The following is a 13,812-nucleotide window of genomic DNA, read 5'->3' on the forward strand; positions in this document are numbered from 1 at the left end:
TGCCAGCATTAAAATTTGAAGATAAATCAGCATGGGGTTTCCCCCAATCCATACAATGCCCATCAGGTCTGGTATGGATTTTAAGGGAAACCTCACTCCAAAAATTAAAAAAATAATTATGTGGGTTCTACCAAAATGAATACCAGAGATTTATCAAAGCATGCAACTTGGCAGGCTAGGAAAGGGAGGGGCGAGCGAGCGCCCAGTCCCCCACCCCCAACAATACCAGGCCACATGTCCTCAACATGGGGGGTGCTTTGGGGTAGAGGGGCTCCCCTCCCCCACCCCGAAAGCACCTTGTCCCCATGTTGATGGGGACAGGGTACTTTGGGGGAGGGGAGCCCCATACTCCAAAGCACCCCCCATGTTGAGGGCATGTGGCCTGGTGTGGTTCAGGAGGTAGGGGGGAAAGGACGCTCACTCGTCCCCCTCCCCCCCCTTTCCTGGACTACCAGGCTGCATACTCGGATAAAGGTCTGATATGGATTTTGGGCCTCCAAAGCATTATTTTTTTTAATTTTGGCGTGAGGTTCCCCTTAAAATCCATACCAGACCCTAAGGGCCTGGTATGGATTGACCCCCACACTGATTTATCTTATCTTAAAATTTTATAGCTGGCAATTCTTTGGTTTTCATTCAGCTGTCAGCGGGAAAGCCGCCGACTGCTGATGAGTATAATGTACGGCCTCCCTTACTCCTCTTCTGGTCCTTCCATCGCTGCAACTCTTCGTTCCATTATTATGCGTTCGTAATTCATTTCCTCTGTAACCCCAAGTTCTTCTTTCGTCACGGCTACTAGTTCTTTTGTCATTGCGACGTTTACTTCTATTGCTGCGACTCCTTGTTCAATTATTTTGATTGTTTTTTGATACATTTCTTCTTTCTCTGCAAGTTCTTTTTTAGTCTTTATGCGGAGTTCCACCCAAAAATGGAACTTCCGCTTTTCTGAACCCTCCCCTCCTCCGGTCTCACATTAGGCACCATTCAGGGGGGGAGCAGATACCTGTCTAATACAGGTATTTTGCTCTCACTTCCGGGCATAGATACCCGAGCCAGCCGCCGGTATCTACGCCCCTTCCGTCCGTCCCCCCCCACCTGCTGTCTTCTGGGAGACACTCAGGTCCCAGAAGACAGCAGGGACCAGTGACATCGCGCAGCGCGAGTCGCGCATGCGCAGTAGGTAACCAGGAAGTGAAGCCTCAAGGCTTCACTGCCTGAATCCCTTACCGAAGATGGCGAGAGCCGAGGGCCGAGGGATCGATCGGCTTCTGGTGCTGACATCGCGGGCGCCCTGGACAGGTAAGTGTCCTTATTTTAAAACTCAGCAGATGCAGTGTTTGTAGCTGCTGACTTTTAAAAAAAAAAAAATTTGGCAGACCTCCTCTTTAGTCTAAGTCTTCTTCCCTCACTTCTTTCTTAGTGACCACCGGCTCTTCTTTTTCTCTGCAGATTTAGCTTGCATCTTTGCAAGTTCTTCTTGCGCCGCTGCGAGTTCTTGTTCCCTCGCCGCCAGTTCTCTTTTAGTCACTGATAGTTCTTCTTTCATTGCAGTGACTCCTTCTTCAACCTCTATGAGTATTTCTATATACTCTTTTTCTTTGTCTGCCAATCTTTTTTGCGTTGCCGTAAGTTCATTTTCCTTCACTGCCAGTTCTTCTTTTCTAGTTTCTGCTAATTTTTCTTGCATCTTTGCAAGTTCTTGTACCCTCACTACCAGTTCTTGCGCCTCTGCAAGTTTTTGTTTAGTCACTGAGAGTTCTTCTTCCATCGCTGCAACTTCTTCCGTCGATGTGTGTTTTTTTTCCATTATTGTGCACACTTCAGTCAGCTGTGTGTGCATTTTGTTCCTCTCAGTGATTCCTCCTTCCATATCTCCGCTTCTTTCATCTTCTTCTTCCATCACGATGCATACTTCATCCTTTGCTGTGCATCTTTCTTCCATCACCGCCGGGACATCTTTTTCCTCTGCGCCTCCCATCTCTAGGAGTCCTTCTTCCATTGTCTTTAGACTGTCCCCCTTTTTTGCTCTGCAGCAGCAACAAATTCTGTGGAGATAAAGAAATGTTATAAGAATGTGTCCATAAACCAGCAAAAATGTTCAGAATTAATAGCTGACGCCACTTAAATCTGTGTTTGATAGAAAACAAATAGTCACACGCCATCACCCCATTTGTTACTGTTACCAGCAGCCTCAGTTCATTCACCCCTCCCCCATAGAACAAATGTTAGAGGTGCTTTAATCTCATGATGACCAGTGAGGGGCTTGTGCTGCTAAACCCCGGGCAATAATCACAGAAAACACACCGCCTCGGTCTGATCAACTGCCCACCTATAGGAAAAGTGGTAAATATTGGGAGGGGGGAGGGCTCAGATAAAGTGGGTGATAGCATGAAGACGTGTAATGGAGAAAACCTATGAAGAATGTGCAATAACTTACCTGAAGTAAAGTCCTACTGCAACGAAGACGATTAGCAGTAGAACACCGACTCCAACAAAGGTCCACACTAATGGAGAGAGGTTATTTCTCTGCAGTTGATCGATGATCTTGGTGATAAATTTCACATCGGGATCAATGACTAGTTTTCCTGTAGTAGTAGTCTCCATTGTTGTTGTCGTTGTCACTGTCATTGTTGGAGACATCATGGGGACCTCCTCAGTAGAAGTGACTGGAGGGGTCTCCCTCTGTATCTCCAGGTTTCTTTGTCCCTCCTTGACCGTCTCGGTATCAGCGGTCTCAGAGGAAGTGTCTGGAGGGGTCTCCCTCTGTATCTCCACATCACTTTGGTCCTCCCTGACCGTCTCGGTATCAGCGGTCTCGGTGGAAGTGACTGAAGGGGTCTCCCTCTGTATCTCCAGGTTTCTTTGGTGCTTCCTGACCGTCTCGGTATCAGCAGTCTCAGAGGAAGCGTCTGGAGGGGTCTCCCATTGTTTTTCCAGGTTGGTTTGGTCCTCCCTGACCGTCTCGGTGTCAGCGGTCTCAGAGGAAGCGTCTGGAGGGGTCTCCCATTGTTTTTCCAGGTTGGTTTGGTCCTCCCTGACCGTCTCGGTATCAGCGGTCTCAGAGGAGGCGACTGGAGTGGTCTCCCATTGTTTTTCCAGGTATCTTTGGTCCTCACTGACCATCTCTGTATCAGCGGTCTCAGAGGAGGCGACTGGAGGGGTCTCCCATTGTGTTTCCAGGTTTCTTTGGTGCTTTCTGACCATCTCGGTATCAGCGGTCTCAGAGGAGGCGACTGGAGGGGTCTCCCATTGTGTTTCCAGGTTGGTTTGGTCCTCCCTGACCGTCTCTGTATCAGCGGTCTCAGAGGAAGCGTCTGGAGGGGTCTCCCATTGTGTTTCCAGGTTGGTTTGGTCCTCCCTGACCGTCTCGGTATCAGCGGTCTCAGAGGAGGCGACTGGAGGGGTCTCCCATTGTTTTTCCAGGTATCTTTGGTCCTCCCTGACCATCTCTGTATCAGCGGTCTCAGAGGAGGCGACTGGAGGGGTCTCCCATTGTGTTTCCAGGTTGGTTTGGTCCTCCCTGACCGTCTCGGTATCAGCGGTCTCAGAGGAGGCGACTGGAGGGGTCTCCCATTGTTTTTCCAGGTATCTTTGGTCCTCCCTGACCATCTCTGTATCAGCGGTCTCAGAGGAGGCGACTGGAGGGGTCTCCCATTGTGTTTCCAGGTTGGTTTGGTCCTCCCTGACCGTCTCGGTATCAGCGGTCTCAGAGGAGGCGACTGGAGGGGTCTCCCATTGTGTTTCCAGGTATCTTTGGTCCTCCCTGACCGTCTCGGTATCAGCGGTCTCAGTGGAAGTGACTGGAGGGGTCTCCCATTGTATTCTCACGTTTCTTTGGTCCTCCCTGACCGTCTCGGTATCAGCGGTCTCAGTGGACATGGGATCTGATGAAATAAAAACAAAGGAAATTCACTTAAATGTCCAAATAATGAGCTATAATGTTCAACAAACCAGTTTCCATTCATGACTATAAATCTATTCCAAATGTCCCTGATCCAATTGGCTATGACAAGGACAAATCAGGTCTTTTTATTTATTATTTTTTTATTTTTATCTAATGCTTTCCATTGTAGAGGAGAGTCTTATTGACCCCCAGATCTTTCCATAAAGAGGACCTGTCACTGCTTATTTGTATCACAAGGGATGTTTACATTCCTTGTGAAAGGGATCACTTTTTTTGTAAAGGAATAGTATAAAAATCGAAAAAATGTAATATCAATAATAATATACATAAAGTCCCCCCTCCCCCCCCCCCCCCCCTGTTTATGTGTTTATGTGCAGTGGTGAACGCATACGTAGGTCGCGCCCACATATGTAAGCGGTGTTCACACTTGTGAGATATCGCCATGAATGTCAGAGCGAGGGTAATATAGATCTCCTTTGTCCTCTGTAACTTGTATTGCCTATGGAGATTTTTTAAGTATTGTAGTTTGACATGCCATGTTGGGTATCTACACAACATAAAATCATCTTTCATATATTTACAAATCAGTTAGGGTATATATAGTTTTTTTTTTGTTTTGTTTTGTTTTTTTTTATTTATTATATTCAAGTGTATTCAGGTCCCATTTTAATATAACAATACATCTACTTGTCATTACAATCTGTTATACAAACAAAAATGTCAGGTATCATACAGCTTTAGCCTGGTTTCACACATGTGCGGTGCGAATTGAAGCTCAGGTTTCACTGGGGAGATAACAATCTCCTGTTCAACGGATTCATTGCGTTTTTGCTCAGGATTAGAGAGCAGGGAGAGGGGGAGGGAGAGGGGGAGGGAGGGGGGGGGGGAGAGGGAGAGGGGGAGGGAGGGGGGGGGGGGAGAGGGGGAGGGAGGGGGGGGGGAGAGGGGGAGGTGTAGTGAGGAGAAAGAGAAAATCCTTGTTCAGAACGCAATGCATCTGCGAATCAGATGCGTTCCCATAGGAGATAATAGGCTTGTAGTTCGCACCGCAATGCCCAAAAAACGCACATGTTTTTTGTGCAATGCGCAATGCGAATACAACGCACATATGTGAACCAGATACATTCATATGAATGTATTTTAAAATGTCCTGCGAATTAGATGCGGTGTAAGCCGCATCTAATTCGCATAGGTGTGAACCCGGGCTTACAGTCATTAGGTGTGGTGGGTGCATTAGTTATCTTTTTACAGACTATTCCTTTATTTTCAGCCAGTGATTGGCCAGTAACACTCCTCCTGTCCTAGGGTGGCTACCAGTGGCGGTTGGTGCTCGAAAAATAATTTTTTGGGGGGGCGCAAACAAACTGAAAAATACTGAACCGTAAATTAATTTGCAATGCCACACAACAGGGTGGGATCGGGACACAGTGCTCTGCGCCCCGAGCCCACCTTATTTTGAAGCCTATTAGAGCCTCTGGCTCTAATCACATACTTCAAAATACACCCCCCGCCTATCGCCGTCGTAGTATTTCATGTGTCCGCTGTCTTGAAAGGGGCCGGGCACATGAATAGGGAGGGCGGCGGAGGTGTCAGAGAGGGGGGCGCCCACAATGCACGGGCTGCCACCGGTGGCTACATTCACTCTGCCACTGTAACTATAGAGGAGCAATGTAGCAACCATTGGACAGCAGCACTGTTAATTTGTGTGTATGTGTCCTTTGCGATAAAGGTTTTTTCAGAAATAAATACCAGCTGACCGTTGTAACTGTCACTTTTGCTGGAGAGCTTGTTTTAGTAAACAGACTTCCTGACAGGTAATAAGCTATTATGGGGGATGGGGGACTCAGGAAAACAAAGACTGCTGCATTACTGATAGTGGCAGACTGGACCATAGATGACATTTTTGGTCGTAGTGTCAGTGTCCCTATAGGTGTATAGTGTAATGGTTCCTATAGGCGTATAGTGTAATGGTCCCTATAGGTGTATAGTGTAATGATCCCTATAGGTGTATAGTGTGATGGTCCCTATAGGTGTATAGTGTAATGATCCCTATAGGTGTATAATGTAATGATCCCTATAGGTGTATAGTGTAATGATCCCTATAGGTGTATAGTGTAATGATCCCTATAGGCGTATAATGTAATGATCCCTATAGGTGTATAGTGTAATGATCCCTATAGGTGTATAGTGTAATGGTTCCTATAGGCGTATAGTGTAATGATCCCTATAGGTGTATAGTGTGATGGCCCCTATAGGTGTATAATGTAATGATCCCTATAGGTGTATAGTGTAATGATCCCTATAGGTGTATAGTGTAATGATCCCTATAGGTGTATAGTGTAATGGTTCCTATGGGCGTATAGTGTAATGATCCTTATAGGTGTATAGTGTAATGGTCCCTATAGGTGTATAGTGTAATGATCCTTATAGGTGTATAGTGTGATGGTCCCTATAGGTGTATAGTGTAATGATCCCTATAGGTGTATAGTGTGATGGTTCCTATAGGCGTATAGTGTAATGATCCTTATAGGTGTATAGTGTGATGATCCCTATAGGTGTATAGTGTAATGATCCCTATAGGTGTACAGTGTATTGGTCCCTATAGGTGTACAGTGTATTGGTCCCTATAGGTGGTATAGTGTGATGGTCCCTATATTTGTATAGTGTGAGAAGTGATGATGAGATACAATACATCAGATTGTAATGACCAGACATCTCCTGTGTTGATGATTTTTAGGTATAAGATGTGTGTTTTGGGGAGAAAACTGGCAGGGAAAGGGTTATCATATTACCCAGCAGCCCAAAAGTACTCTGAGCTGTACCTGCCCAGCCTGGTCCTCAGTAGATCCCCCTCCCCCCAAAGCAGGAGAAGACCCCCATAGAATGAACAATAAACCAAAACCTGTAACACTTACCAGTCACGTGAATGATGACTTTCTTGAATGGGTGATGCGGGACGTTGTCCACGGTGAGGCGGACCTCGTAGGTTCCGCTGTCTCTTTGCAGGACCGGGCTGATGACCAAGGAACAATCCTCTTCATCTGAGCGGGTCAGACCCAGATGAAACCTTTCACTTTGGTCCTCCTGCAGGTTGATAATATCTTGGTACAGGATAGGTGAGAAGGGACCGTCTCCTTCCGGAGTCATTCCCCACTCGATCCTAACACTACTTGCACCAGAGAGATGATTGGTGGTGACCACACATGGGATCACCACTTTAGAGCCGGCTGTAGCATCCAGACGGGTGTATATTGGTCGGGCATGAGCGTATTCTACACCACATGCCAGGTACACACAGCAGAAAAAAACTACAAACGCTTTAAAAAGGCTCATTTTCCAAATTTGTCACAAAGAATAGAGAAAAGTGACAAAGAATTCGATTTTTATCTTATCTATAAGTATTCGCTTAGCTAATCAGAAAAAATCTGAATATTTGCTTAGCAAATTGAATGAGGATTCTCACAACAGCTCACAGGTGTGCTCTGTACAAGAGTCTAGCTCAAACTGAACTACACACAGCAGGGAGGATGATTATATCAGCTGAGAAATATCTCCACTATGATGTAAATGTCTCCACTATGATGTAAATGTCTCCACTATGATGTCATCAGTGGCAGTTAGGATGCACCTCGCTTAACCGCACTGCTGCAAACTGCTTGTTCCTGCCAGCAGCACTGCATTGCAAATGTAATGTCAACCAAGGGTTAGTTTTCTCATGTTGTTTGGCCCAATGTATGACTACTGGAGAGTGAATCCCTACATTTCACTACATAGAGGTGTATAGGGGGGGGGGGGGGGGGATTTTATCTGCTTGTTTTAAATTTAAAAGTTTCACTGATCTCAGCTAAAAAGAAATCCAACATTTTTGTTTAGCTGGCCAAAATTAACAATCGCTTTGAAAAAATAAATATATAAAAATAAAATGTCTGGAGATGGGGGTTGGGACTGGACTTTATCTGCTTGTCTTTCATTTTCAGATCTCACTGACCTGAGCTAAAAATAGATCCAGTGATTTGTCAGTTGGCCAAAATTACCGGTCACTTTGTTGGAAATAAATCAGCGTTTTTATCTCGGTGTGTTGGGTTTGTGAATTAAAGGCCAAGTTCACCTTTTCCTGAAAATTACCAATACAGTCCAGGGAGACACTACAACACACCGCCCAGCTACATTCATTGTTCATTAACCCCTTAGTGACTGGTGGTAAAACACAGGAGAACACAATTTTGTAGCTCTGACATGTGTTAGTAAAACTGTACATATCATTAGTGGGAATGCTTCAGCAGTCCCACTATTGTTGTTTGTTTTTATTTATTTTTAATTTAAATTTTTTGATTCCGTACGTTTTTTGGCTCTGCGTAACTTCTGCATACTTCCAGCTATTAAAATCATTCAACTTTTAAAATGTTCATCTCTTTCAGCTAATGATGATACTTTTTCAACTTTTTTTCTACTATTTATACTTTTTAAAATGTAAGCTTTTAACACTTTTTTTTTAACATTGAAGTCAATAGGAGCATGCTTCAGATCCTTAAAATCTTCTTTCGCTCCCAAAATTTTCAGCTCCTTCATACTTTCACCTACAGACGGCAAACAAACTTTAAAATGTTCACAAAATATTCAGCTATCTGGCTATATCTTTTCAGTTTGATATATTTTAACAGTTTTTGTGAAAAAGCTATTTAAGTTTAGTGATCATTTCAGGAAATTTCATTTTAATGGCTTTTGTTGCCATGGTTACCAAAGCTTCTGTTATACACAGTGATGGGCGGTGGGGGAGGTGGCTGGAGCATCTCAGCTCTGATTACAGAGCCCGGGGGAGGGGACAGACACACCATGTACATGATTTATAATAGAGGGATATGATGGGGCAATTCTGATGGGGCAGTTTTGATGGTGGCAATATGATGGGGCAGTTTTGATGGTGGCAATATGATGGGGCAATTCTGATGGGGGCAGTTTTGATGGTGGCAATATGATGGGGCAGTTTTGATAGGGGTCGTTTTAGCAGTTCAGCATTCCCACGCATTTTCTCCAGGAAACGCATTTTCTAGTTAGTGGGAATGCTTCAGCAGTCCCACTATTGTTATTTGATTTTATTTATTTTTAATTTTAATTTTTTTATTCCGTATGTTTTTTGGCTCTGCGTAACTTCTGCATACTTTCAGCTATTAAAACCATTCAACTTTTAAAATGTTTATCTCTTTCAGCTGATGATGGTACTTTTTCAACTTTTTTTCTAATATTTATACTTTTTAAAATATTAAGCTTTTTAACACTTTTTTTTAAACATTGAAGTCAATGAGAGCATGCTTCAGACCCTAAAATCTTCTTCCGCTCTCAAAAGTTTCAGCTCCTTCATACTTTCACCTACAGACGCCAAACAAACTTTAAAATGTTTACAAAATATTCAGCTATCTGGCTATATCTTTTTAGTTTGATATCTTCTACAGTTTTTGTGAAAAAGCTGTTTAACCACTTGCCGACCGCCTAACGCAGATATACTGCGGCAAAATGGCACGGGCAGGCAAAAGGACATACAGGTACGTCCTTGCCTTCCCACGGGCTGGGGGTCCAATCGGACCTCCCCCCCCCCCCGGTGCCCGAGGCGGTCGGCTTTGGTCTGGGAGCGTTCAGAGATGAGGGGGAGGCCATCCATTCGTGGCCCCCCCCTCGCGATCGCTCCCAGCCAATGAGAATCTTCCCCTGCCTCTGTATAGCACACAGAGGCTGGGGATGTGATGTCATCTCTCCTCGGCTCGGTATTTTCCGTTCCGGCGCTGAGGAGAGAAGACATCCGAGTGAGTTACTCAAACACACACAGTAGAACATTCCAGGCATACTTTACACCCCCCTTTAGCCCCTGATCACCCCCTAATCACCCCTCCCCCCCCCTTTCACACTGACACCAAGCAGTTTTTATTTTTTATTTTTTCTGATTACTGCATTGGTGTCAGTTTGTGACAGTTAGTGTGGTAGGGCAGTTACTGTTAGGCCCCCTTTAGGTCTAGGGTACCCCCTAATAAAGTTTTAACCCCTTGATCACCCCCCGTCGCCAGTGTCGCTAAGCGATCATTTTTCTGATCGCTGTATTAGTGTCACTGGTGACGCTAGTTAGGGAGGTAAATATTTAGGTTCGCCGTCAGCGTTTTATAGCGACAGGGACCCCCATATACTACCTAATAAATGTTTTAACCTCTTGATTGTCCCCTAGTTAACCCTTTCACCACTGATCACCGTATAACTGTTATGGGTGACGCTGGTTAGTTTGTTTATTTTTTATAGTGTCAGGGCACCCGCCGTTTATTACCTAATAAAAGTTTAGCCCCCTGATCGCCCGGCGGTGATATGCGTCGCCCCAAGCAGCGTCAGATTAGCGCCAGTACCGCTAACACCCATGCACGCAGCATACGCCTCCCTTAGTGCTATAGTATCTGTAGCAGTGTTAGCGGGATCAGCCCAGATACCTGCTAGCACCTGCGTTTTGCCCCTCCGCCCGGCCCAGCTTAGCCCACCAAAGTGCAGTATCAATCGATCACTGTCACTTACAAAACACTAAACGCATAACTGCAGCATTCGCAGAGTCAGGCCTGATCCCTGCGATCGCTAACAGTTTTCTTGGTAGCGTTTTGGTGAACTGGCAAGCACCTGCCCCAGGCAGCGTCAGGTTAGTACCAGTAGCGCTAACACCCACGCACGCACCGTACACCTCCCTTAGTGGTATAGTATCTGAACGGATCAATATCTGATCCGATCAGATCTATACTGGCGTCCCCAGCAGTTTAGGGTTCCCAAAAACGCAGTGTTAGTGGGATCAGCCCAGATACCTGCTAGCACCTGCGTTTTGCCCCTCCGCCCGGCCCAGCCCAGCCCACCCAAGTGCAGTATCGATCGATCACTGTCACTTACAAAACACTAAACGCATAACTGCAGCGTTCGCAGAGACAGGCCTGATCCCTGCGATCGCTAACAGTTTTTTTTAGTAGCGTTTTGGTGAACTGGCAAGCGCCAGCGGCCTAGTACACCCCGGTCGTAGTCAAACCAGCACTGCAGTAACACTTGGTGACGTGGCGAGTCCCATAAGTGCAGTTCAAGCTGGTGAGGTGGCAAGCACAAGTAGTGTCCCGCTGCCACCAAGAAGACAAACACAGGCCCGTCGTGCCCATAGTGCCCTTCCTGCTGCATTCGCCAATCCTAATTGGGAACCCACCACTTCTGCAGCGCCCGTACTTCCCCCATTCACATCCCCAACCAAATGCAGTCGGCTGCATGAGAGGCATTTTCTTTATGTCCTCCCGAGTACCCCTACTCAACGAACCCCCCAAAAAAGATGTCGTGTCTGCAGCAAGCGCGGATATAGGCGTGACACCCGCTATTATTGTCCCTCCTGTCCTGACAATCCTGGTCTTTGCATTGGTGAATGTTTTGAACGCTACCATTCACTAGTTGAGTATTAGCGTAGGGTACAGCATTGCACAGACTAGGCAGACTTTCACAGGGTCTCCCAAGATGCCATCGCATTTTGAGAGACCCGAACCTGGAACCGGTTACAGTTATAAAAGTTATTTACAAAAAAAGTGTAAAAATATATATATATATATAAAATAAAAAATAGTTGTCGTTTTATTGTTCTCTCTCTCTCTATTCTCTCTATTGTTCTGCTCTTTTTTACTGTATTCTATTCTGCAATGTTTTATTGTTATTATGTTTTATCATGTTTGCTTTTCAGGTATGCAATTTTTTATATTTTACTGTTTACTGTGCTTTATTGTTAACCATTTTTTTGTCTTCAGGTACGCCATTCACGACTTTGAGTGGTTATACCAGAATAATGCCTGCAGGTTTAGGTATCACCTTGGTATCATTCTTTTCAGCCAGCGGTCGGCTTTCATGTAAAAGCAATCCTAGCGGCTAATTAGCCTCTAGACTGCTTTTACAAGCAGTGGGAGGGAATGCCCCCCCCCCCCACCGACTTCCGTGTTTTTCTCTGGCTCTCCTGTCTCAACAGGGAACCTGAGAATGCAGCCGGTGATTCAGCCAGCTGACCATAGAGCTGATCAGAGACCAGAGTGGCTCCAAACATCTCTATGGCCTAAGAAACCGGAAGCTACGAGCATTTCATGACTTCGATTTCGCCGGATGTAAACAGCGCCATTGGGAAAGCATTTTATCACACCGATCTTGGTGTGGTCAGATGCTTTGAGGGCAGAGGAGAGATCTAGGGTCTAATAGACCCCAATTTTTTCAAAAAAGAGTACCTGTCACTACCTATTGCTATCATAGGGGATATTTACATTCCCTGAGATAACAATAAAAATGATTTAAAAAAAAAAATGAAAGGAACAGTTTAAAAATAAGATAAAAAAGCAAAAAAATAATAAAGAAAAAATAAATAAAAAAAAAAAGCACCCCTGTCCCCCCCCTGCTCTCGCGCTAAGGCGAACGCAAGCATCGGTCTGGCGTCAAATGTAAACAGCAATTGCACCATGCATGTGAGGTATCACCGTGAACGTCAGATCGAGGGCAGTAATTTTAGCAGTAGACCTCCTCTGTAAATCTAAAGTGGTAACCTGTAAAGGCTTTTAAAGGCTTTTAAAAAAACATGTCATGTTTGGTATCCATGTACTCAGCCTAAGATCATCTTTTTTATTTCATCAAACATTTGGGCAATATAGTGTGTTTTAGTGCATTAAAATTTAAAAAAGTGTGTTTTTTCCCCAAAAAATGCGTTTGAAAAATCGCTGCGCAAATACTGTGTGAAAAAAAAAAATGAAACACCCACCATTTTAATCTGTAGGGCATTTGCTTTAAAAAAATATATAATGTTTGGGGGTTCAAAGTAATTTTCTTGCAAAAAAAAATAATTTTTTCATGTAAACAAAAAGTGTCAGAAAGGGCTTTGTCTTCAAGTGGTTAGAAGAGTGAGTGATGTGTGACATAAGCTTCTAAATGTTGTGCATAAAATGCCAGGACAGTTCAAAACCCCCCCAAATGACCCCATTTTGGAAAGTAGACACCCCAAGCTATTTGCTGAGAGGCATGTCGAGTCCATGGAATATTTTATATTGTGACACAAGTTGTGAGAAAGAGACAAATTTTTTTTTTTTTGCACAAAGTTGTCACTAAATGATATATTGCTCAAACATGCCATGGGAATATGTGAAATTACACCCCAAAATACATTCTGTTGCTTCTCCTGAGTACGGGGATACCACATGTGTGAGACTTTTTGGGAGCCTAGCCGCGTACGGGACCCCGAAAACCAAGCACCGCCTTCAGGCTTTCTAAGGGCGTAAATTTGAGAGCTGCAAACAAACTCACCATGCCTCTCAGCAAATAGCTTGGGGTGTCTACTTTCCAAAATGGGGTCATTTGGGGGGTGTTGTGCCACCTGGGCATTCCATGGCCTCCGAAACTGTGATAGGCAGTGAAGAGTGAAATCAAAAATTTACACCCTTAGAAATCCTGAAGGCGGTGATTGGTTTTCGGGGCCCCGTACGCGGCTAGGCTCCCAAAAAGTCCCACACATGTGGTATCCCCGTACTCAGGAGAAGCAGCTAAATGTATTTTGGGGTGTAATTCCACATATTCCCATGGCCTGTGTGAGCAATATATCATTTAGTGACAACTTTGTGCAAAAAAAAAAAAAAAAAAAATGTCACTTTCCCGCAACTTGTGTCAAAAAATAAAATATTCCATGGACTCAACATGCCTCAAATCAAATAGCTTGGGGTGTCTACTTTCCAAAATGGGGTCATTTGGGGGGGGGTTTGTGCCATCTGGGCATTTTATGGCCTTCAAAACTGTGATAGGTAGTGAGGAGTAAAATCAAAAATTTACGCCCTTAGAAATCCTGAAGGTGGTGATTGGTTTTCGGGGCCCCGTACGCGGCTAGGCTCCCAAAAAGTCTC

The 13,812-nt window shown here is 44.8% G+C and overlaps 2 protein-coding genes across 2 annotated transcripts in view; one reads left to right on the forward strand and one right to left on the reverse strand.

The window, feature by feature from the left end:
• LOC141109927 (polynucleotide 5'-hydroxyl-kinase NOL9-like) overlaps positions 1–13,812 on the forward strand; it is a gene marked incomplete at its 5' end in the record, with an annotated part of 75,194 nt that overhangs the window by 36,283 nt on the left and 25,099 nt on the right. The window lies entirely within an intron of this gene.
• LOC141111456 (uncharacterized) lies at positions 436–7,051 on the reverse strand. The gene is made up of 4 exons (XM_073603751.1): positions 6,820–7,051; positions 3,769–3,884; positions 2,438–2,895; positions 436–2,045 (listed from the first exon to the last, which is right to left on the reverse strand). The coding sequence occupies exons 1-4, from the start codon at positions 7,049–7,051 to the stop codon at positions 1,406–1,408; spliced, it is 1,446 nt and encodes a 481-aa protein (XP_073459852.1). The 3' UTR covers positions 436–1,405.

This window comes from Aquarana catesbeiana, linkage group LG10 (assembly GCF_042186555.1).
Source record: "Aquarana catesbeiana isolate 2022-GZ linkage group LG10, ASM4218655v1, whole genome shotgun sequence".
Classification (NCBI taxonomy): Eukaryota; Metazoa; Chordata; class Amphibia; order Anura; family Ranidae; genus Aquarana; species Aquarana catesbeiana.